Source organism: Astatotilapia calliptera, chromosome 7 (assembly GCF_900246225.1).
Source record: "Astatotilapia calliptera chromosome 7, fAstCal1.2, whole genome shotgun sequence".
Lineage (NCBI taxonomy): Eukaryota > Metazoa > Chordata > Actinopteri > Cichliformes > Cichlidae > Astatotilapia > Astatotilapia calliptera.
The window spans coordinates 64,868,276-64,894,118 of NC_039308.1; the positions used below are offsets into that span (position 1 = coordinate 64,868,276).

Below are 25,843 nucleotides of genomic sequence, written 5' to 3' on the forward strand. Positions count from 1 at the left end.
TCTGATAATTCTTGTAGCCACCGAGGATAGTTTCTCCTCCATAACCGATAACGACAGCAGGTTCTTTAAGTAAAGCAAACGGAATGTGGGGAAAATGTTTTTAACATTAAATAATCTTGTGGACTCGTAAATAGCAGGTCAGTTAACAAAATAGAGCGCATGCTTTCGGAAAACATTCTGACGTAGACTTTCTAAACGCTACTCGTGCACTTATTTTGAAAGAGTGTCAACGGAGGGACAAACTTCCGGCCCGTTTTTCTTTTTTTTATTGACCGAGAAGTTGACCCACCAGCAGGTTTTTTTTTTTTTTTCCGTGTAGGTGGAGAAGCTGAAGATTTCGAAATGATTTCCTCAAGCTTCAGGGACTGCCAGGTCAGTGACTCGGAGAGAGAAAGAAACTTTAAAGAAGGATGAAGAACAGAAAGCGACACTTTCTCTTTATTTGTTGCAATAACTAAGTGGCAGTAAGGATTGAGAAACATAGTTTGTATTATTGAGATATGTATATTTAAAGTGAAAAAAGGATAAAACTGTTAGTTTACAGAAAAATATTCATGCAGGGGCATAAAGCAGGCAAACCTCGATAAGTTACATGTCCACTGTTGATAAGTGTCCGGAACTTTTACAATAACAAGTAGATTTATTTAGGCTCTGGGTAACACTGAAATGAAATTGGCTGCCTTTACTCGATGAATCTTTAACCTCAGGTTGCTCAAGCCGACGAGACAACAGCATGTTTGTCATGGCTTACACACTGAAACCCAGCATTAACGTCTGCACCATTATGTTCCCGTTTCTTGCAGGCATGGAGGGCGGAGGGGCTTACATTGTCCACCAGCAGTAATGAGGCTTGTAAAATGTATGACGCCATACTCACGCAGGTAGCCTACTTAACACCCGAAAACACCTGTTCCACATGCACACGCAGTTTGCACACCGTGGGTGTTTCAGGCTGTTTAAGATCTAAATTGTGTTTTAACCCCCCAGTACGTGAAGTGGAGGAACGATGACAGCTTGGGAGGAATTGAAGGATGCATTTCTGCTGTCCAGGCAGCTGACCCAAATTTTGGTAACTAAATGTGGGGTTAACTATGCTTCTGATAAATATGGAAATAAGGAAAACAACAAAATAAGACTAAAGAAACCCTGAGATGTCTGATTAGTTTATACGCTGCAAGGAAAAACAATTAAATGTGGCTACTACTCTTTAAATAAACATGTTAGAGGTCAGTCACTTCAGATTATTTCAGTGTTATGTGTAGCTGGGAGGCCTCAGTTGTCAGCTGTCAGTTTGAGCTCTGATCAAGCATTTAGTTGTTGTTCATGCAAATGACTCTACCCTCCTTTGTGCAAGTTCAACACTTATTGATTCTCCTCAGAACTTGCAAGCTGCTTTTTAGTTTAGCTGCTGTAAACACACACGTTGATTGAATTGATTGATCCTAATGTCTGGTTACATAAGAAAAACAATTTGAGGTCTTCCAAGTTTACCATTGCTGACAATAGACACCCTTTAAAATGCTGGCTGCTTGCACTTATTCGTATCAGGGGCATACAGTGGAGTTAAACAACTCTTATTCTTCATCTCATGCTGCAAATAAACAGAAATGGAACCAAGAAGCTCCTGTAATATTTTACTTAAGTCCAAAGGCAAAACTTTACAAGTGCATGTGATTCGTTCCCCATGAGAACTGCAGCTGCAGAAACCTCCAGAAAGAAAAGACAGCTGTTATTTGTTTTTCCTGTAGTTATGGGGCATGTGATAAGTACAGGCCTGGAGCTAGTGGCAACAACAAGCTCCACCAGGCTGGATGAGCGTCTGTCAAGTGCTGTGAGGAGGACGGTGGAACTTGCCAACAGCCAGGACATCACTTCCAGAGAGAGACTCCATGTCAAAGCCATGGAGCTCTTCTCACACGGGTAAGGTCCAGAGCCAGACCGCCACAGCAGGAGACGCAATCACAAAGCAGCTCGTGCTTCATTGGGTTGTGTTTGAGCCAAATTTATCTTTGAATGTTTTCCTGCTCAGAAGGCCTCAATAAACCCATGATGACGATATGAAACCTGTATCAGTCAGCAAACCCAATTCTCTAAATGTTCAAAGTGGTTGTGAATTCACAGGAAACTGATTGAAAAGCATGTTTATGATTGAAATGCATAACAAATGTAAAATCAATCAAACAAAAACCTCAATAATTGACAGCACACAAACACTTATTTTTTAAAAGCATAAAATGTGGTTAGTTTTAGCGTCCCTTATCCAAGAGCCCTGCACACTGCAACAGTTTTTTTTTTTTGTTTTTTTTTTATGTGCACAAAACTGGTTTTATCAAAATTATTTTAAGGGTTAATTATTTAACGCTATCAAAAATATTTCTGTTATAAATCTGTACAAAATCCTGATGTAATGACTTTAAAATGAAGTAACTTAATCATTCTCAGAGTTGTATGCTAAGAGAGACTCTTACATATTTAATCTTATCTGTCACTGGGGTCTGTAGTTGAAGTCTGAGTCAAAATGAGTTTCATTGAGCCAGAAGAAATAGGTTGAACTTGTGTTTTTTATACATAACACAGAAGTACAAGTGTTTTTTTTATTTATTTTTTTATCAGGTGATATTCATTCCCTAAGTTATTTGCCTGGCCTTACGTGATACACTCTCTTACTACAGATTGTCTGCCAAGCTCTTCTGTAAAATTTCAGTCACAGTCCAGCAAGTAATATTTGAATTTTATATTCATTGTCTTATTTCCCCGGGGTATAGTCAGCTATACTGTAATATCGAGGAGCCATTTTGGCTCTCAGCATTGTCTTTGCGATACTTTCCAAGTCCCTCTAATCTGCTCACAAAGCATATTGACATTTGTGATTCTCCAGGTACCGATCAACGTTCCCTGAACTCGCTCTTTTTTTCTTTTTTAAACCGACACATTTGTCTTGCAGAAATTTTCCGAAAGCCTGTGAGGCATGGGAAGATATTCTGCTAGACCACCCAACTGATATGTTGGCCCTCAAGTTTGCACATGATGCTTATTTCTACATGGGAGCCCAAATGCAAATGAGGGACTCAGTGGCCAGGGTGCTTCCCCACTGGAAACCACACATGCCTTTGTCCAGGTACAAAAGACGGCTTAATGTCACCAGAGATTTTTTTTGTTTGTCAATCTAAACATTGATGCCATGCATTGGGACAGTATGGATGCATACCTGCAAAACATACAGCATGTAAGCTAATGAGGCTTGTTTACAGTAAGTAGTTGTGCAGTGCTTAGTATTTTTGTTTAAAGTGTGCATGTATGCTTTCAAACTGTTAGGATGTTCTTTCACTCTGCCAGAGTAGCTTTGCATGATTCAAAGTTTGAAATAATATAAATATTTCCAGTATGCTGTGCATTGGTGCAGCTCGTTTGTAAATTCACTGTCTGAAATGAGCCATATTAGATCTTCTTTTTTTTTTAAATTTATTTGTTTACTTTGTTTTTGTGTGTACGTACGTGTGCACATACCTGCTCTCAGCTACCTGAATGGACTATATTCCTTTGGTCTCCTGGAAACTCGTTTCTATGACCAGGCTGAGAAAGTAGCCATGGAGGTGAGATTTTCTTCTCTGCTGTTATTCAAGCTGTTGCCATTATTGTAGCAGGGGGTTTTGGACTCTCGGTCCCTTTTCTGATTTCGTTAGTTCAACTCTGCAAGTAATTTGCTGTCAAAGACCTACAGGAATAAACAGCAGACCCTTCAAAACTCAGCGTGTAATGCATACAAAGTATGATATGAGGGTCGCTGAAAAGATTGGGGAGCATCATGTTGAGTGTTTAGAATGCAGTTATTTTGGATTGGTCATTTTAGATCTAGTTACTTATCAACACGTTCATCGCTTCTTCTTGCTTCAAAACGGCAAACTCTCTTGTGAAGGGGCTCGCTCTAACTCCCGACGATGCTTGGTCAGTCCACTCTGTAGCCCATGTTTGTGAGATGAAGGCAGAGTTGGACAAAGGCTTGAAGTTCATGGAAAGTAGAGAGAAAGACTGGGAGGTACGATGACTTTGTTCTTTTCTGTTTTTGATTAATCACATACAAGTAATCTGTTCCATAGACGACTGAATTATATTACATATCCAAATAGCCCCGGGAAAAGTATTTGAACTCTGTAATGTTTAATTCCAGGTAACTGACATGCTGGCCAGTCATAACTATTGGCACTGGGCTCTATTTTTCATCGAGAAGGTAAAGATGATAATGGGTTTTTCAGCCAAGCGGAAAGCTGGCAGTCACAGTGTTTGTGGAGAATGTATTTATGATATTGCCTCCCATAGGTAATTTGAAGCCTGGGGTTGATTATATTGTAAGATTAATTTGTGTTTGCATTTGGGCAACTCAATTTATCCACGTTGCCTATTTCTCAGTGCTCAAGTTATTCAAATTTGTCTTCCTCACCTCCTCCACAGAGGCAACACGAAGCTGCTCTGCAAATATACGACACTCAGGTTGGTTTCTGTTGAAAGTTTGCATCTAAACTTTAATACTATAGCTGTCTGAGTACATACTCTTAGTAATTTCCAGAGTCACGCATACGCCACTGCACAAGAGACGCAGACTAATGCAGTTTGATGTGCTCGTTGTGAGTCAAGAAGGTAAGCGTGAACAAAAATGAAAGTCAAATCCATATTCATATGTCAGAGCCAAGGAACCACCCACACTCCTTTCAGTGTCAACAGCCAAAGCGGATTATATTTCGTGATACTCCAAAAATAAGAGAGACAATTTGAAAGTACATCTCTTTGATGTCCTGCACCTTTAGAATAATACTTCTCAGCTAAAAGTTTGAACGCAAAAGAAATTCTGAAATTCACATCAGCAAAGTTCAGCATCTCGTTTTTTTCTTTTCTTTACTTAATTTCTCTGAACTGTACACAACGTGGTCAGACGTTGTGTACAGTCATCATGGACACGAATGTCATGGTAATTCTTGGCTGACTTTCTTTGAAGTGTTAGGTGGATACACCTTTAAATATTTAAAAACAAGAATTTGGCTTAAAAGTTGGATTTTAGTTTAGATTTTTTTCTAATCCATCAAAGGTCAGAATCATACGTACAGGCTCAAATATTTAAATACACTCACTTAAGAGGTGTTTGCAGAACTGCGCACAATGCAGCCCCCCCCCCTTTTATTTATGTATTTATTTTATTCTATTTTTGTTTGTTTTGTTTTCTTTGGTGGGTTTTTGTTTTTTGTTTTTTTCTGTTCGTTTGTTTTTGGTTTTTTTGCCTTGTTCACGTGATAGTACTTTTTTTGTTGTTTTTTTGTATGTGCCCATAGATTACACATTTTCCTGCATCCAACTGGTTTGCCACTGGCGTAACCAGTTTCACAATGGCAGTGTTTGTAATCACAATTCGAGTTATATTTTTCTGTACTTTTGTCATATTGGAAAATTATAAATAAAGTTGTCAAAAAAAAAATACACTCACTTAAGTCTATTAATAAGGGGTACTGAAGGTCGTACATTGTCTGGTAATTTGACAAGGTGAAGACCTGTTAACTTACAGCATACAAATTATTTGCTCGACATCACGCGCTGAATCGATCAATGCTCAGAGCAATGGGAAAGTCCAAGGAACTTGTGTAGATTCACACAAGTTGGAAAGGTCTCTCTGAGCCATTTCTAAACAACTGGAAATTCTAAGATCATCAAACTTCAAAACTATTGTACATAAGTAAAAGTTATTCAGGTATGTCACAGCTTTGCTAAGGTCTAGAAGAAGACTCAAACTATCAAAAATCCTGCCATGAACAGGAAGCTGCTGGAACACCAGGCTGAGCGTTCACAGTGAAGCATCGCTATGAACCGAGAAACAAAGCCCCTGCTGCAAAGTTCAAGCACAACTGAACTGAACCCACAGAGGCAAGCCTTGTGGAGAAAAGTTTTATGGTCAGACAAGACAAAGATTGAGCTGTTCGACCAAAATGATGAGGAAAGTTTGGAGAAGTAAAGGTTAGAATAGGCTACCAGCTGTCAGTCAAGGTGGGGGTAGCATCAAGCTCTGGGGCTGTTTTCCTGCAGTTGATACTAAAGGACTACCTCCAACTTCTTCTTTACCTCAAGTCAACAGCTAGACAGCTGAAACTTGGATACACAATTGGGTCAGTGATCCTAAACACACTTTGAAACTGGTTTATTAAGTGACATTTAACCAAATATTAGTTATATACGGTATATGTATGTATGTGGCCCAGTTCTTGTTTTTTTTATAGTCCTTAAAGATGTATGCTCTACAATTAGTTAAACCCTGGAAAAAGAACAAAGAGCAAAATGACCATGACATTCATGCCCATGACGAGTGCATGTAAACGTCTGTATGTCCTTTGGTGATTAGAATGAATGGTGATGACAGTGTGTTGTGTTCAACTAAGGTTTTCAGGCGTTGCAAGGCCTCGGGAGCCATGTTGGACATTGTAGATGCCTGCTCATTACTTTACAGATTGGAAATGGACGGTAAGATATAGAACAAACTGCATGCTAAAAATACATCTCAGACACTCATCACACTCTGATTAAAATTCAGGAGTAATGCATTTTTTTTTTTGTGCTCATAGAATATGTTTAAAATGATGCCAGCTGGCAAAATGCTGCAACATTTCCTAATGTGTTACTAATGGGCTGATGGGCAACTGGAACAAATAATTTAAGATAATTTAAGACAGTATGGTGTTGAGTGAAACTGCTAATGAGGTGAGATGATCTCAGTTGCCATCCTTCATTAATTTGAACCTCAAAAGTGCTTTGTTGGAAATTAAGGTAATTAACAGAACCTCTGACCACATTTTCTTCCTGCTCTGTTTTACAGCTGACTATGCAGCCTTCAAGCTGTATTAGCGTGTTTGTGTTTCTGCATGTTTCAGGAGTGTGTGTGAAGGAGCGTTGGCAGGAGCTGCTCCAAGTAACTCGGCCTCACACTGACGATCACGTGACCTTGTTTAATGACCTTCACTTCCTTATGGTGTCGCTGGGAGCTAAAGAGACTGGGACTAGTCGGCGTCTGCTGGAGGGCCTTCAGGAATTGGCGAAGTAAGTTTCGTGCCATTTCTTCTCTTCACTGCACACCTCAACACTCTGTCAGGCTTACATAAGAACAACACAAGCCTTATGTAAAATGGAGACAAGACTGAGCGTAGGATGTGAGATAGAGTGTGAATACAGTCAGAGAGAGGGGCTTCCCTCTGCAGCAGATGCCTCTGAGGTTATAATGGCCTGTGCTCTTCGTTTCGTCGAGCATACAAACCACAGAACAGCTCACATTTAAAACCAGTCCTTAAAGCTGTCGTGCTTTCACTATTACTTAAGACGTGTTGGATTTCTTTGAAAGTGAGTTAAGTAAGAAAATGTAATTTTCTCCTCATCGCAGCTTTACTTTGAGTGTATTAGACGAGCTGCATGCATGTTCAAACGCAGCATGCATCAATTACATCTAGCATATTACTTTTTATTACCTGGGTCTTTGGAGGATTGCATAGTTTAAACTAATCCATATTTTTCCATATGGTAATTATACAGTCAGAGGCAGTCACTCAGAGTATTTGCTAATCTGAGAAAGCTTAAGGACAGTGAAGTGAATCCTTCTCAGAGGTCTTTGCAGCTTTCCCTCTAGATTGACTGCTGTAGGGAGGAGACTGGGCCGCAGAAGTTTGGATAAGTGCAACAGCAGCACTTTTTTTTTTTCCAAAGACAAACCTAAGAGAGTCATTCTCTGAAGTCATTGCAGATGGACTCACACTTCTTGAAGCTTTTAATGCACTTACAGTGACATAACAAGTGTTTAAATTCACATAATATTAGATGCACTTCACTGAGCTCGCTTCTGTTCAGTTCGTCTCCATTTGTGTGAGGAGGGCAGACTTAGACACCAATATGCTATCACACATGGAGAGCCTGCCACAAGGGAAACTACCACAAAAGATAAAGGAGAGGGAAATATTCCTGTGTCTTTACAAGTCAGCAAAAAATGTAGAAATAAACTAACTAGCCACAGAGTGTCTTTTTCCAGAATGTGTTCTTTATGTTTGCTTTAATTTTCTTTTTGCAAGACAAACCAGATCCCTGGATTTCTACTCTCACAAAATATTTAATGCTGATGCCTTCTTTGAGATGCAGCATTAACAGTTTTTAACTTGTTACTCTGTATCTTTGGCTCCTTTTTATAAGAAAAGTTGTTTCCTTTTTTTTTTAAAACCGTGTTTTTCTTGCACAGGGATCCAGGAGACAATCAGCAGCATCAGCTGGCCGGGACTATAGGGATACCAATGTGCCAGGCTATGCTGGAGTACAACCAGGGTAACTACGGTCAAACTGTGGAGCTACTATACCCTTTACGCTATCACATGGTAGACATAGGTGGCAGTGATGCACAGGTAAGTCTCAAAGAATTTATTAACTGTTAAAGAAAATCATTTCAAACTGCAGCTCTCCTAGTGAACTGCTGAAAATGTTTAAGCCTCGAGGCTTTACTATCTTTGGATATCATTGCTCATACTTTGTTTTCTTGAGCAAAAGTGAAATCCTTGATGCTGTAAAAACAGGTCAGAGGTTAGGAGTGTTGTGCAGAAAAGCTGCAGTCTTTCTATCTATGAACATACCAGACCGTGTGAACATGTGGAGTGCAGTGCACCAGTGTATGAATAATGAACTCTTTTATGTTATTTTTGTTCTGAGAACCGTTCTCTAAGGCATCACAGGTTACATAAAATGTAACACAATCTAACACAAAATGCAGAATGTCCTTTTACAACTGAAAGAGGTTTGTGTCTAATAATGTGTTTGTGTATTGTTGTTTTCAGAGGGATCTGTTTAATCAGCTGCTTATTCATGCTGCGATGAAATCGGAGAATAAGCACCACCAGAAGCTGGGAAGGTAAGGAGCAGCAGGGATTTCAGGCTTCATGCTTTGGGGTGTTTTCCCCCCAGTATCAGTGTGTTTTTGCATGGGAATATGCCGGAAGATTGTGCGAGGGGAAATAAAACCCCATCTTTCATTCACTGAAACACTGAAATTCCAACATAGTTTTGTTGCGATTGCTGTCCACTCCGATTTTCTTTAACTGCTTTCCATCTGCATACAGAGCACGAGCTGCTTTCATGCTCCTATTATGTAACTGACATCCATGTCTGTACAGCATGTTATACTTTCATTATTGATCAGCTTAGCCTCTCAGCCTGCAGTCTCTTTGAATCTGTGTTCATGTCTTTGCACTGTCTTGTGCTGAATTTCCCCAGATGTCTTCTGGCAGAGCGCGATGCCGTGAGGCCAAACTCTCCTCTGACCCATCGTCTGATGCAGAAAGCTCTTGCACTTCAGGACTAGAGGTGCACAAACCAGTTCCCATATAAAAAAACAACCATTGTGGGTTTAAAAGATTTAACTATCAAGAGCTTGGAGTGTTAAGAGAGTGGAAACCTTTCATGCAAATCTCATTGTAGTTCGCATTGAAGTTCTTTCTTACTATAGACTCCAAGTATTCAATAATTAATACACAGCTGTAAGCTAGTTTGACATGAAAAAATATGTAAAATTGAATTATTCAAATTTCTGCAATAACTTATGTGCAAATTTTTTTTTTTTTTTATTCATTCCAAAAATTGTTAATTTTATTCCCCAAATAATTGTATTTCCATTTTTCTAATGAAAGCTTTTATTACATTACATGACAGTGGTGGCGCTGTGCACTCTGAAGCTAGACTGAAAACAATGTTATTTTAAATGAGCCTTCTCTCACTTTCTATATTTAAACAAATAAACATTTGCTTTTATAAATATTCTATATTGATTGTTTAGCTTATCAGAGCTTCAAATGATGATTAATATTACTGCCACTGGATCTTGACTTGTGATGCTCAGCAATAAACAACCCCCCCCCCCCCCAACCCTGTTTAGCTGGTTTAATGCTGTTGTACGTTTTATAAACCGTCTTAAGTCCTTTCATTTATTTAGTTACTGTACAGCTTGGTATGATTTTGAAATTGCTTTTACATTGTTGTAAAAAGATTTCCACTGGGCTAAATTGAGTAGCAGCTGTTGAGCTGGTGCTACAAGGCTGAACCCCGACTGAAAGGTGGGAATGTGGTGGTAATGCTGCTGAAATACATAAAAATGTGAGATTTAAAGAAAGAGAAAAATGTTTTGTTGGGGGAAAATAGCATTTTGAAATTTCAAATACCTAAAATGTTATATTGAAATTGATGTAACATTTTAAAATGAGCTTCCTTTGATTAAAAAAAATCAAAAATGTAACATTTATTTCTTTGATTAGAGTTTAAAAATAACTGATTTAATACTGAACTCTTTGATCTATATCTATGTATGTAACATCAGCAATAGGCTGACAATGTCTATGATAAATGGTGTTGAAGAAATAATATACAAAAACCAATCTTTGGACTTTGAGCGAAATAAATTCGTCACAGTTGTGACTTATGAAGCACTTGAAGTGTGTGGTGGTGCGCTATAAAAACAGCTACGAGGACAATGCTTTACCCACATTCTGCTCTCCGTCTCTCATGGACAGCTGAAGGTCTGTATCTGTTTGACCAACACAGGGTTGCAGAACAGATGGCCCACAGTGGCGAGTACGTACACTGCATATTGGCTGCATTCGCACAAAATCCAGTGTGACACCTTCTTGCCTGGTTGTGTGGAGGTGTGGCTACGCCTACCTTGACTTTAGGATCAGAAATTGTTTGATTTACTACTTCACTCTTTCTTTCCCGTTAGCTGAGTGAGGGAGGCGAGCAGTGTGTGAATGTTGTGTTTCCAGACCTTTAAAAAACGACACATAATGACTTGCTTTATGTGAGCTGATGTTCAGTGATAAACAGTAACATAAAATAATAAATGCATATGTTTTAACTCAATTCTATAAGCAAACTTTTCACATTTAAAGAGATGAAATCTTGACGTCAATGTTCAAAACCGGTTAATAATATATACACTTGGCATATAATTGACTGTAAATAATACATTAAAGTGCATCACACTTGTATACCTGTAGGCAACCACATGTTAAGAATATCACATGCCCAGATATTGCAGTAGTAGCTGTAGAAAAGATGTCCTTGAACATGTCAGAGAAGCTGAGTGGAGTACTGCAAGTTCCTTTCTTTCGTTTTCTTCCCCTCTGTCGTAGCGCTCTCACAACACTGAGGTAATCTCATCTTGAATCTGAGAGATCAGGATCTGGGACAGCACAATTCCTGCAATCTAGAGGACAACAGCAGCCACTTTAGATCACAGAAGAGGCTCTCTGTAACTGTACGTTCTGTACCGAGCATCTCAAGGTCCCTTAGCAGGGTGCTGCAATGTGGCGCTGGGAAGAAAGGTTCCCAAATTAGTTGAGACTGACTCAAACGAGTCACTTAAAATAATTGCGTACTCACATTTGCACGCACCTGTCAAGCCGATCATAAGGTGTTCTTACAGAGAGAAACCAAACCATTGGGTTGCAAACACAGCTTTTAAACAGCAGTCTATAATTAACACTTTGGCTTGTTATGCAGACAAAGTAAGTGTCGGTAAGTGTTTTGAGAGGATATGCAAGACTTAAAAGAGAACTTCATCAGATTTACGGCACATCAAAGCATTAGAAAACTAATGCAATTGCTCTGTCGGGCCTTGTGGGTAATTTGTGCTTCTCTTCAGATTCACTGCAGAGCCTAGCGTACAGATGAGAACGAGACAAATCAGTTTAAACATCCTGTGCTAAAGTTACACCTTCTGCTAGATTGCCATTTAATATTAGCTGAAACATTTTAATAAGTAAACAGAGTAATTATTTAGAGGCAGCTCGTTATAAGTGCTAATTTGATTTCATGTTTGCTTAATGAGTATTGAATGGTTTTATTTAGTTATCAGGGCATGTTTTTAGCATCATTGGTAGAGGGGCAAAACAAAATCATCCCCGTAACACATCCTGTCAGCATTTTGTAATTTAGGTGGTCTTAGGTGTGAATACATTTCTCTTGACCCATTTAAAAAAATACAGTTCATGATGGGAAATTTTAGCAGGTAAGTAGTATAAAGGACTGCCATTGCAATAGAAGGCGTCAGCATAGATGTTTGGTACATATTTATGGGACAACATGGGAGGGATTTAGAAGAGGAAGAAGAGCTTCAAGAGGAGGCCTGTCTATTTTCAAATTCTGGCATTTCAGATTCTCTAGATTTCCGTCTGCTGCAGCGGAAATGCTGGGGGATCGTGGTGCGTTGCACAGTGAGAATCAGGGAGTCGTCAGCATCTCTTAGACATATTACATTATCACACACACCCCTCTACCTCTGTTGCACATTAACCTGTACTCATTCTAGGATAGTGTAATAAATGAATAATGTGCAGTTAAAATTTTATTGTCCCAATGTGCCTAGTTATTGCTGTCTAGGTAGAACACACCATTCCAAATCCCTTGATTCACAGTGGCCTCACATTAACCCTACTCCTTATTGGTTTCCTCTAGAATCCAAGTTTTATCCCTTTTTTTTAAAATTTATTTATTTATTTTTTTACAAGGACGATATTGAACTTGTAAAAAAGGCCGTGGGAAGCTCTCAGATTGAGATTTGTATGCGAGTATAAAGTCTGCATGGCTCTGATTGCTGAAGTCTAGCTTGGACTGTTTTCGCAGCCACATCCAAAAACGCCAGTTTGAAGTTTGCCTTTGAGGGAGCGTCTCCAGTCAATATGTTGATTGCTACACACTGAATCCAGCAAACTTTCATTAATAGTTATATTGGCTTGTTTGTTTGTAGTCTTATTCAAGATGAAACTAGTCCTTTTGGCAAGTTACTAGTCCTGTGTTGCCTAATTACTACACTGGGTTACCTGAGGCAAGGCCAGACCCAAGGCGAGAGCTCCCACCAGCAGCAGATGAGACTCGATCCACATCACTGCTTTGTCTGCACAGCCTACTGGGTAGATCGACTTGTTTGCCTCCATGAAGTTTTGCGTTTGAACTCCAAAACCGCACATAGTGTTGATCACTGCCTGTAAGCCAGATGAACAAAAGCAAAGACAGACGAAACACTGAGTGCATGATACATTGATAAGCACATAAACCTAAAGCACTCTAAATACGTTCAGATCTCGCTTTCATGCTGCTGGTTTCACATTGCTTGTTTTTACTTTGAATTGAAAGTAAATTGGAAATAATGAAAGAGTGACGTTTGTTGAGAGGAAAGAAAATAATGTGAGCAGTACAAGCAAAACCCACTGGCTCTGAAAAGAAAAGCTACCTAATCCCTGAGGGAACCATGCAGTTACAGGGTACTACCAGCAGGTCGCAGCACAGCAGCAGCTCTCAAACTGTTTAATTAATCGTTTTTTTAGTTGTTTTTAATGTTATTTTATTTTTACCCCATGTTGTAAAATGTTGCTGTGATCTGTTTTCAGAGTTGCATGATGTTTAATCAATAGTGTGATGTTTTTTCCTCAGTGGTGGTTTTCAAGCTGTGCTGCTGCGTCTGTACAGAGATTTTTTTGCGTGTATTTGTGAATCCAAAGTTTGTGCTCATGCAGACATTTACATATATGCTGTTTGTATGACAGCATGGATCCTCATGCACGCAGATAGCTGTAGTGTTGATTCAGTAGTCTCAAAATATCATAAAACCTTCATGAAAGAAGACTTTGATTTGGAATCATCTGTGCAAATTTACTGTAAGGTTGATCATATCGGAATATGTTAAACATGTTTTTTTTTCTTTCTTCTTTAAGATGGAAATTGCCTGGCAGTGACTCATTCAGGTACTCAACCAATCAATTTGCAGATTCCTTTTAAGAGAAACTGGTTGGCCATTATGAGACCAGTTCTGTGCATGACAGCTAATCCCAAAGGAAAGGAAGGTAATACCAAAAACTGCTTTTACAAGCAGATGCAGACGTGTTCTTGCCACCTCCCGACTGAGAGCCTCTTAGTTTGGACACACTTGCGTACATGTCAAAACAACGCAGGTTGTCACAGTCAGGCAGTGCTGGCTATAATTCAGCATCCACAGACCATTAGCTAAAGTATCGGGTATATTTTATAGATGATTTCAAATTTTCTTTGGGTCTCTCTTAATGCCAGCTTGTCAGTGGAAAGTCTTGAATCCCCATCATCAGCTGACAGTCTCACTTCTGTTGGATAAGACAGTCTGATGTCTTAGCAGAGAAGCCTCACTTCTAATCGAATGTAACTGTCTGGAGACTCCAGGGACCCGTGGAAGTCCTCTTCTCCAAGTTTAGAAGAAATACATGCATAGCTGCCATACTTTGTCTCCCGTTGAATACTGGCCACATACATATCTTGCATTCAGAGAGAGATGTGTGGAGGTGAATGTGAAATACACACAACTGGCGCACAGTTGTGTCGACATGGCTGGGTAGCTTTACGTGTGTTATCCTTTATTGCCACAGTCTGTTCTACTCACCAAGCTCCTGCATAAGACCCTGCTGAGTCAAGATACAAGATTTTTTTTGTAACTTTAAATTCTCAGCAGTTTTATTTATTTTTCTCTGTTAATAAAGTGTTAAGAGCCTGTTTCATCATCATACAGCTGCTTGTTCTGTTCATGTCACAATCTTTCTGCCTTTCTTGTTTCTGTTTATCATAAATGTGAAGGAGGTTTGATTTGTCAGTTGCTTAATCAAGTGAATTCGGCATGACAGAGAAGATTTAAAACACTGAACAAATTTGAAATGCTGACTGAAATTGTGAGGTCAGCAATCTTAATAATACATCATCTTAAGATTATGAAAGTTTGTGTTAAGGTTTCTTTTAAGGCACGCTGTTAGTTTGTACATGTTGTGTATGTTAAGAGGCTAAACAGAGAAAGACTGACCTCCCCAGGAACAGGAGTACAGCAGGAATAAGGCACACCACAGCGCTCAGAGCTGGGGTTGTCATGTGTACAATTAAAGTAGAGGTTCCAAGACCAATCAGTGTAGTTGTTCCATCCACAACACTTGAACTGGGGGGAAAAAGAAAAATGAAGAGTGAAAAGTGAAATCGGGTGTATATTTAGAAACATAGTGTTGGTCTGTACTGGGCATCCTGCCAGTCAGGGCTTCTCCCGTGGGAAAACCCAAACTCATAAATGTGCCAGCATGTGCAGATGGAAGAGCAGTTTCACATGAGGTGACCCACAGAGAACAGGAACTGTAAGTTGCATGTAGCCTCCTGTGGAAACCCTCGCTAAGGCAAAAAAACAAACAAAACAAACTGCGGTTTCTTGCTTTAGTCTCAGATGCATCCAATAAACTATCTGTGATCAGTTTGAAGACTTCTACAGACAAAAGGAGCCACTCCGGCTCAGTGGCAATGGCCAATGAGAGCACCTCTTTTTGAATGTAATCCATCAGGTTCTGCAGATCCAGGTCATCCCTGTAGTGCACAATTGCTTTCTTTACAAACTTTCCCAAAGCACCCCGTGCCTAAGAGAGAGGAAAAGGCTGATTGAATACACAGAATAACAGCTTTAATATCAACATTTTGCATGTTTTACAATAAACTATCTACAGATGTCTTTGTTACTTGCCTGCTAAGGTGCTCATTGACACAACTGATCTCTCAGTTAATTACTCGGGTAGCATTTTGGAGGATTGTAAAGTACCTTTTTGTGAACCCTCTTTTGAACAGATGCAGTGGAAAATCCCCACAAAGCTTGAAATGATGAAGTCGAGGATAATTTCAGATCCAAGCTAAAACGGTTTCTGGGGAGCTGTCAGACACCTATTCATAGTTAATCAGGTGGCTTTGCTGTAGATTTGATCGACTTTTTGTGGGACTTTTCACATTTGCATAAACGGTATTCATGTTCAACGTTGCATTGAACTTTTTTTTCCATAAAAGGCCACTTCAGTTTTTTCTGAAAATAAACAAATATTAACACATGGGTTTGGAGGCAACACAGCATCGTCCTGTTTACATTGTAAAGCGTCCCGCGGGATGCACGTAAACCAGGCGGCAGCAGAGCAGGAAGTACAGCATACATAATAATAAAACCATTTGTGCCTGTGAGAACTATACATGAAGCGCATACCAAACACAAAGCACATATGCAGGTTCTACATTATAGTAGATAATTACTTGAACTTAGCCATTTGTTATTATGTATCGATTTTCATCAGCTCCTCTCGAGCTGAATAAACAAAACCTAGATGATATATGAATACGTTATTTGACTGAGTTATCAGTAATGAGCATTTGAAACTGAACGAGGCTGATTCAGACGGTGAAATTTTGTCCTGCTTGTTACTTTAACTTTCATTGTCTGTAAGATTATTTTCATTTTCAGAGTATTAACGAGGGCTTGCATTGTTCATATTTGTTTTTGCTATTCTTCCACCCTTTAAGACGCTGAGAACAAAGAGGGCCATGGTTATACAGGCTGAGTTCAGATGTAATATATACTAATAGGAGCACTGTATGATAATGAGCCACTGAACTTTAAATTCTCATTAAAACGAACTTCTCTGAATGCTTTGCTAAAGGCTTTGTGAATTGTTCGCATTACAAACTACGTTAGAACAGGTTATGTTGATAAATACTGTGAGCACTGTCAAAATAGCCCAAAATGTTATCCTGAAGTAGTTTTGTTAATTTGTGTTAGGATTTTTACAATGTTCCTTACGCTCACCCTGTGCCTTCCCCTGTTTCTGTTCCCACGTGGTGCAGTTTGCTCGTGGGCTTTGGAGGCTACCGTCACAGTGTGTCATTAGCGGCAAAGTCTCCTTCAAGGGATCTGTTGAAATGGAACATTTGGTTCCACTTTGAAGTGCCGAAGCATTTGAATCATTTAGCGAGGAAGGATGCTGGGAGGGTTGTTAAACTACTCTGTTTAGCAGCAGGCAGTCTGAGTGCTGACAGAGAACACAAGGGAGAGGAGAGGTATCATCAGGCACCAGGATCCCCGCCACTGATGACAGCGAGTGCTGCCACTGCTGGCTGTTGTGGTTTTTATTCTCGGTGGAGCCCTAATGGGATGTTAGTGAAGGGGATAAGTGGAGGGGGATCCTTCTCATCTCCGTAGTCTCCAAACCAATCACTTGGGTCATATAAGTATAAGATATAGGCTGAGATATAGTACTGTAGTACATATGTACATTCATGCAGCCACAGAGTAGATCACCTATGGTCACAAAAACAGACATTTTTAATGTATCTAGACCTGGAATTAAACTTATTATTAATGTATAATAAAAAACAATCGTTAAAATTCTTTTTTTGTTTTAAATTGTTCTAATTGTATCAATTAGAGAGGCAGGAGACAGTCTGCGAATGAGACTATTTAGTCAGGTTGACTTAATTCTGAAATCAATAAAAGCTGTGGTCTGTGGGAATAACTGCAAAACAAACGCATCAATGCAAAGACCAAACATGTCAGCGAGCTCAATAAAACTTAAACTCCAGTGGTCAAAGGTACTGGTACTGCTACTGGCACCATTATTTATTCATATACATAGAGACGTAGTACGTTAAAGTTTATGAGTTTGCCTGGAAGCACACTCTTGCTTCTTTCCATTGTCCCCAGGTGCCAACAATTAGCTCACTGAACACAGTGCTGTCGTTGCCGTTATTGCCACTAGCATTTAAAACTTTGCCACAATAAACCCAAATAGTTTTTATATCCAGTCACTTCAAATCACATTGTAATACCGAGAGAAAGTTCTCGCGTATTTTCTGTCAGTCTACAGAACAAGCCTGAGTCATTTGGAGGATTTATAGAGAGTGACACAAACACTGATTCTCACTGGAAGCTGCCGTTCTGTTTCCTGTGTATGCTGCGCAGCACAGACATTAACAAGACATTTCCCCTGTGGGCTAAGCTGGCCCATCTGTGGGATCAGATGTCTGCCTTATTAAGTTGCATATACTGCAGTTTACAAATGTACAGAAAGTCCATAAGCCGGGAAATGACACCATAAATCAATAGTGCTCATTGTTATCACTGGAGCCTGAATGTGGCCTTAAATGGCCCCGTAGAATAACTGAGCCAGTGCACAGAACAGTCTGTAAAGATTCAGATACCTGATCGGAGTAAAAGAAGCCCAGAATCGCTATGGCCAGCTGGGTGAGGAAGACCAGTGTGAGGCTGAAGGAGAACTAGGGAGTAAAGACAAAAATATTAAAAGGCTGTGACTAATATCATCTTAAAGGACAGATTAGTTGTTACACATAAGATGTGAGACTTGGCTTTGGATTAGATGGAAGCAAAACACTGTGCCAGTATTTGTAATGTGTCTGTGAGGTCTATTACTGTCTTGAGGAGGCGAATGTTCTCTCTGAGAGCTCCGATACAGCCACAGAAAGTGATGAAGAACATGACCACCCCCACCACGATTAAGATGACAGCCGGGTCGATCAGGAACGTATCCCTCACCGTGTCTGGCAGAAAGATGGGAAAACAGCCTCTGTTTGTTTCCAACCCCAATACCTGATTTTGATTTAAATAATTCCATCATGTACCTTGTTTCCCTGTCTTTGCAGCATCCCTTCCTACGCTAGCAGCTAATGATCTATTGTGGGGTTGTGCACAATGAACACAGGTAAAAAAATTTTGGTTGTCTCTCAACTATATATATATCTCATAGTAATTACAAAATTAAATACACCAGGTAAAATGAAGGCGAAAGCCTGACACACATTTGCTTTGTGCCAGGAAAGCTAAACAGTTTACGATCCCAAGGAGAGTGCCACCTCATTCCTGCACCTCTTTTTATGAGGGACGGTTTATCGCTGGTCTTTAATTCACTTTGGAGTTTAGGAGGTGTGAGCGAAAAGTGTCGTCTTGCGTACCTGTGGCCTTCTGGACTTTAGCATACACACCAATTGCAACAATCAACAGGGAGAAAACCTGGAAAAAAAGGAGATGATTTTATTGTTACCAGCAATTTTTATTTATTTTTCACCAGCAAAGAAAGCAAGTAATTCTCCTCTATCGCGTTTGCTGTCTGTCCTTCGTATTCTGCTTGGGAAATTCAACACCAGATACTTCTAAGCTGGTAATTAATTAGCAATAGCAAAGCCCAGAAAATGCTGTGTATTTGTAATTTATCCAGGTTGAGTCTTTATTTGGATGTTTAAAAAGTTGTTGAAAGGAAACATGTTCCTTCCAGGGTGCCGCCTTGGACTTTTGTTTGCAGGACAGGTGTGATTAGATTAGTGATGATAAGCTTTTTCCTCAGGTGCTGAGTAGGCAGAGCACCCGTTGCCATGGTAACTGCATCACTAGTTTATGTGTTGGCGGTAAACGGACAGATGGATATCAACAGGGAAAAAAATAATAACATATGGACCTCGGTTTAATGTGGAACCTCGCAACAGAAATCAGACTCAGTCCACCTGTGACTGCGATGGAAATCCTCCAGAACTGAAAAATGCTCTCTCCAGTTTTTATCAGGATTTATAGAACTGCGAGAAGAACTCGACCTTGGTTAGAGAATTGTTTTTATTATCCACCCTAACTTCACTTAGTTCTTGACTGTGATGTGTGTGCGTGCCCTTCTTTTAAACAGTGTTACCCAAACGTGTTGTGAACTGCTGAAGAGGTGAGTTCACCCAAATAGAATCGACGTATTAAAGGAGCCAAGTGAGTGGAAAACAGGTGGAATTAACGCTTCCCGTTGATTGCATTGTCAACATTAATTTCCCTTCTCTCTGTGATTGCTTTTCTCACCTTGAATAACAATCTGTGCGGTCCTGGCTTCCATTTCCAGCCTCCGAATTCACAGACATTCTCCTGATTACTAATTTGTGCGTGTTTGCTTTTGTGTATAAAGGATGCATTTTGTTCAGCCTTTATAAACACAGATTTGTTTCTGTCTCAGAAGCCTGTATTGGATCTCTAGAGGTGTAATTTTCCTTGAAAGAGGTATAATTTTTCCTTGGCCAGCCTTCATGCCAAACCGGTGTTTTGTGCTCTGGAGATGTAAATTATTGCATGACAGGATATGGTACTACTTTTTGAATCAATAATCTACCTTGACAAGAGAAAAGCTGCCAAAACACAAAACGTGGATAGCGCCTATTTTCTTTGGAAGTACCATTGTACATTTTTCAGGGGTATTTTCTGACGTGTAGGAGTGTGTGCACCTGCAGCTCCTTTTGTCAGTTTTCCACTGACTGTGCCTTTTGTGAATGAGGGTGGCATTTGCAACAGGAGACACACTTACACAGTGAATGTATTCCAGCTCTGTTTTTCAGGCTTTTCAAAGGGATGAATCAGACTTCTCCCAGAGGATTTTGTGTGGAGGTGAAAGCCAGCTCAACTGAGCCACGGGGACGGGGGGACAAAGGCCTGATGGATTAGGGCTGCAGTGTTCGCTCCTGAGCCCATGTCTGATAAACAAAGTCAACACAGGCTGGGGTATGAGGCTGCTGCGGGTGCAGTTATTGCTGATTGGCTCTAAACACAGTAGGAGCACAGTACAGTGTTTGCCCCCCTGCTGTTTTTGTGGAGGATTGGATGAACGGGGATGTAATGGAGGTGTAGGGAGTTAGCAGAGTTAGAGATGTGATCTGTGTGCTCGACTTGTAATGTGCTGGGAAAGTAAGTGAGCCAAACAGCTCTATTTTAATAGTGTGTGTTTTTGTGCGAAAGCAACTGCTCATGGAGGACGCGGTGCTTTAATGGCTGCTTCAGTGTATCCGCTGTACCTTTCTATCATTTCCCAGTTGTCTTGTTGTCTTTTTGTTACACTAACAGCCACAGTAGAGGAGCGTGTATAATGTAAGACTTGCACAAAATGCATAATGATTATGTCATATCAGCAGTGCGTGCATGCCTGACATCTGTTAGAAAATAAGCGATTTAGGGCACCTGTCCTTGAATACGGGAGAAATGGAAGGTGTGATGGTGTGAGCGACTGACAGGGGCTGAATTGTGACTGGGTCAGATCATCTCCTGTGCTAGTGAGCAAAAAACATATAAGCATCCATTAACATCAGCTTGCTCACACATTTATGCAGTTATGTATCCACTATACTGCCTGAAATGTAACAGTTTATCTACCATTAAGAATATCGTTCAAATATATCAACCAATTTATTTTCTGTTTCACCAACACATCGAGCACATCAACGACTCGTCCACCAGGTCACCAAAGAACCTGGGACAACATCTAAAGAACTGCAGGCCTCACCTGTCTCAGCTAAAGTCAGTGCTCACGATTCAACAATAAGAAAGAAACTGATGTCGAAAATGGCATCCAGGGGAGAGTTACAAGGCGAAAACACTGCTGACCAAAAAGAACACAGAGGCTCAAATTTGCCAAAAAAACCAAACAGTAACATGCTGATGATCCCAAAGACTTTTGGGAAAATATGCTGAAGACTGACAAGATAAAAGTTAAAATTGGTGGAATGTTTGGCTTAAAACAAACACAACATTTCATACAAATAGTAATATGATTGTCTTGATTTATTTATGGGGTTTTTATTGGATTTTATATCACCTGTGGTCCTCGTGGACAAAAATGACCCCAAAGTACAAAGTGTTGCAAAGGGTCATATTTTCACACCATACTGCTTTCAAACATCTTTGATCTTGGATCACTGATGTGTGGGGTCAAGCACTGGTCATAACAACCACAACAACAACAACAACAACAGGCAGCATAACGAGGAGGCAGGTGCTCTATATTCAATGGAATTTTATTTACACAGCGCAGAATCACAACAACAGTCGCATCAAGGTGCTTTGTATTGTAAGGTAGACCCTACAATAAAACATACACAGAAAGTATGCTCACAAGCCTCCATTGCACTGGAGATTTGCATACTTTGATGAGCATACTTTTTTTTTTTTTGCAATGAGCAGAAGAACAAAGCACATATTGTCCTCTAGTATAATGAGGAGGGAGAATCAATGTTCAGGAAGATCCAGGGTTGGAAGATATAGAAAATATTGTCAATATTTAGAGCACATGCTACCCTTTCTCTGAAAAAGCACATCAGCCACCTGCAGAAGTGGAAGAAGGCTATGAAGTGAAGAAAAGTGATGAAGAATCTGAACTATGTTCAAGTAGGTTCTCAGGCATCCAGGACATGGTAGTCTGAGGAGCTTGGAGAGAAAGTGACTGGGCTTCTTGAAGTTTCTTGAATTTTCAGAATGTGAAACTGAAATAGAAGATGTGTCAGAGGACTACACATCATCCATTTCAATTATGATGAAGACAAAGAATCAAGCAGGAAAGAGGAATCAGCTGAGACAGAGGAATATTTGCAGTAACGTGAGGAAACACTGATCTGGTCTTCTAACCTTCCCAGTGACAGACGATGCCTGACTCTCTCATGTGCCTCAGAGAAAGATGATCTACCACAGTCCAAGCACATGTGCCAGGTCCCATACTCCTTCAGTGGCTTTTCTACTCGAGTACTGAAAGCATTATACACAGTGTATTCTGCTTGTATTCTGCTTTTTAACGTTCACATGCCAATGGATGCTTCAGAGACCAAGTTGGGGTTCAGTAACTTGCCCAAGGACACCTTGGTAAGAACTCCAGACTAGAGCACACAGAGATTGAACCAACAACCATCCAATTAGCAGATGACCTGCTCTACAGCCAACTCGATGACGAACAAGGAGGGACGATGAGAGAGGAAGAAAAATGGACCGAATGCAGCTGTAGGCATATGTGGGTGTGTTGATTCTTACTGCCGTGCATCCAGTAGAGTCGCTACGGCCAGTTTATGACATCCTGAGTCTGGTAGAGAAGTTTTCATGCTGACACAAGATTAATCATAGAAGCACAAAAAGGACATAATTTCTTGATAAAGACACAATAGATGATCGTTGTTCATGACACAAACGTGCTCCCATGAGGTGTATGGAACAAGTGGGTGTTTCTCCTGCTGTGATGTAAGATCCTGGTACTGATGTGACTGTATGAGCACCAAGTCCTCTTCAGAGGACTCTGTCCATTCTAACAGAACATCCAAGTAAACCAGGGAACTTTGAGACAAAAACATGGGCAGCATGTGATGCAGGTCCAGCTGTACATGGAACATGCTCGTGTGCGATGGCAAACCGTCTGTCCTGCAGTCAGGACACGCGAGTTGTCCCTAACATTGCAGGTTTCCAAAAGAAAACAATCACCTGTAACAGCTTGTTTACTGTATATGCCCCTTGGCCTGCAACTGCAGAAAGAATGCTGTCCATGATGGGACCAGTGCAGAGGAATAAACCTGAGCTTCCTCCTGCACTTGTGTCAAATATGGACACGCCTTTGTCCTCATGAAAGTTTGCCTTCACTCAGACTCATGCCCTCCTACCATGCCAAAATATAGAAAACTGTCAGGCAATGAGTTGGAATAAAGTTGAATAAAACCTTGAAACACAGAGATGGATGATATTTTATACTTGTTGCTTTATAAACAGTCAAAGCAAACGGGGTCATTTTTGAGCCCAGAGGACAACAGATGTGATTATGTGCTGCCAGTAAAGAACTTGTAGTTTAAAAACAGCTTTCTAAATTAACTTTGACATAAACCCGTCTGTGATCATCTGTTAAAGCAACCGACTCTGGTTGTGAAACGATCCTCACGATAACTGATGATTTCATTTATTTTTTACCTGAAAACAAAGAAAAAATTCATTTTTATGAGGTTTTTATCAGATTTAAATTTGAAATGGAATAAAAAAAAATTGTGTCAAAATGTTTGAATTAAGTTTTAATTAAAAGTGGGGGGAAAATCCACTTCATATTAATTAAGTATCAATCAAACCAGATGGGGACATTTTTGACCCCTGAGGACCACAGGTGCATGGAAATCGGGAGGACATTATGAGGGTTAAGGACACTTGGGCAATCCAGCGGGACAATGATCCAAACACACCAGCGAGTACACCTCTGAATGGCTCAAAAAAGCAAAACAAACTGAAGGTTTCGAGTGGCCTATTCAAAGTCCGAACTCAGATCAGGTTGAGATACTTTGGCGTGACCTTCAACAAGGCCATTCATGCTTGAAAACCCTCCAATGAGACTTCATTAAAACTATTCTGCAAACAAGAGTGGGCCAGAATTTTTCCACAGCGATGCGAAAGACTAAATACCAGTCATCACAAACGCTTGATTGCAGTTCTTGCTGCCAAGAGTGACACAACCACTTATTAGGTTGAGGGGGCAATTACTTTTTCACACAGCACCGGGTAGGATTGGATAGCTTTTCTTTCCTTCCTTGATAAACGAAAGCATCGTTTACGAAACTGCATTTATTTGGACAATCTTTGTAATATTAAAATTTGTTACATGAGCTGAAATTTATAAATGAGACAAAAATGAGAAACCGGGAAGGGCAAATACTTTTTCACAGCACTGTAACTGTGGACTCTGCATTTGTGCAATCATGCTGTGAAATGATGCTGCAGTTATTACATTCAGAAACAGCTTCCAAGTAGAATTCATTTACAGAGTACTAGTGTGCTTACATGGTGTTTTATGGTTTAGTATGAGTCAGTACTCGATTTATTTGTTACGAATGCATTGCTGCAGTGATGTATACAGGCAATCAAAGTTCTCATGTGTAACTGTACTAAACGTGAAATAGGTAGCAGCATGGAGGCTGGGTGCTCCTGCTGTTTTTAACTCCTGATAATAGCTGAATTTCTTTTCTCCATTTATTATTTATATATTTTTTGGTTTTTCTTTGTAGCAGATCTGTCTTCTTTGAAAGCTCTCTGATTGCTGGTGATTTGCATTCTCCAAAATATTTAGAGTATATTTTATCGTTGCAACACTTTTATCGTTGCAACTCTACTCACCCAAAATAAGAAGCTGAAGAAGAAGAGAAAGTATCTGATCCACGGGTTGACAAAGGAGAATGTCTCAGCTCGGTCCAGATTCAGTTTCCGGTCCATTATTTATTGAGGTGTAAAGCTACAGCGAGTTTCACTTGTAAACAGTCCCCAGTTCCTGCCCCACCCAGCAGATCTGCAGGCGCCATGTGAATCTGTGAGAAGCGGGTGGGTTGCAAGCTGTGCTGGTGTCGGGGTGGCTTAAAAAAAGGGGGGGCATGGATTTGTGACGCCGCCTCACCGTGCTGGTGAGACCCAGAACTGTCCATGTAGGCTGATGGGTCAGATTGCACAAAAAATATCTCTAGCTGACAGCAGCTGAATGGCCTACAAGCTGCCTTTAGTTTACCCCTGTGCATTCTGTCTCCTCTCGCCATTATGTCAAAGGGCCTAGATTCCACATCGCACAAACGCAGTGCACTCGTCTTTCTGTATTAATGTTTATTGCTTGTGAAAGTTTCATGTTCTAGTCTGCAGATTACAGATTCAGATTACTGTTCCAGTGAATAAAGCAGAAGGACGGTTGACAGAGGCTGGACAATGACATTTTTGAGAGGAGGAACATCTAATGTAGTTACATGACATTGCCTTTTGCTGTGATGTCTCCAGTGTGCTTAAGATTGAATCTGCCAAACTTTGAGTAAATAACATTCAAACCAATAAAGAAGTTAAAAAGAAAAAAAGAAGTCAAGCCACAAACTCTGTGAAGAGATATAGATTGAAAGACGAAAGCTGATTATTGACTGGTGATGAAGGATCATCTGTCAGAATGACCGGAAGCACAAAAACGTAACTATAAAGTTAATGTATTACATCATCACTGGACACCAGATCCCTCAGTAACTCAGTGACTTGCCAGAGACTCGTATTTAATGAGTTTCACCTTTTTTTTTTTAGATTGAATACAAATCAGATTTTAGTTGAACAGAACCTTAACTGGGAGGAGGTTGCACTCTGTAATTATGCAACATTTTTACTTTACCTTTGGTAGTGCTAATGGAATCTATGGATTCCAACTGGGAG

At 40.1% G+C, this 25,843-nt stretch overlaps 2 protein-coding genes across 2 annotated transcripts; one reads left to right on the forward strand and one right to left on the reverse strand.

Moving 5' to 3' along the window:
• The first annotated feature begins 266 nt into the window (after positions 1–266).
• Positions 267–10,142, forward strand: ttc38 (tetratricopeptide repeat domain 38). The gene is made up of 14 exons (XM_026176635.1): positions 267–372; positions 804–881; positions 988–1,069; positions 1,749–1,920; positions 2,945–3,118; positions 3,518–3,593; positions 3,917–4,036; positions 4,169–4,228; positions 4,450–4,488; positions 6,417–6,498; positions 6,906–7,071; positions 8,252–8,411; positions 8,838–8,911; positions 9,274–10,142. The coding sequence occupies exons 1-14, from the start codon at positions 343–345 to the stop codon at positions 9,359–9,361; spliced, it is 1,401 nt and encodes a 466-aa protein (XP_026032420.1). The 5' UTR covers positions 267–342; the 3' UTR covers positions 9,362–10,142.
• Positions 10,143–10,828: 686 nt separating this feature from the next.
• tspan33b (tetraspanin 33b) lies at positions 10,829–25,279 on the reverse strand. The gene is made up of 8 exons (XM_026176636.1): positions 24,788–25,279; positions 18,823–18,880; positions 18,284–18,411; positions 18,055–18,129; positions 15,363–15,458; positions 14,867–14,995; positions 12,870–13,031; positions 10,829–11,254 (listed from the first exon to the last, which is right to left on the reverse strand). Exons 1-8 carry the CDS (start codon positions 24,881–24,883, stop codon positions 11,186–11,188), a joined length of 813 nt encoding a protein of 270 aa, XP_026032421.1. The 5' UTR covers positions 24,884–25,279; the 3' UTR covers positions 10,829–11,185.
• Between the last annotated feature and the right edge of the window lie 564 nt (positions 25,280–25,843).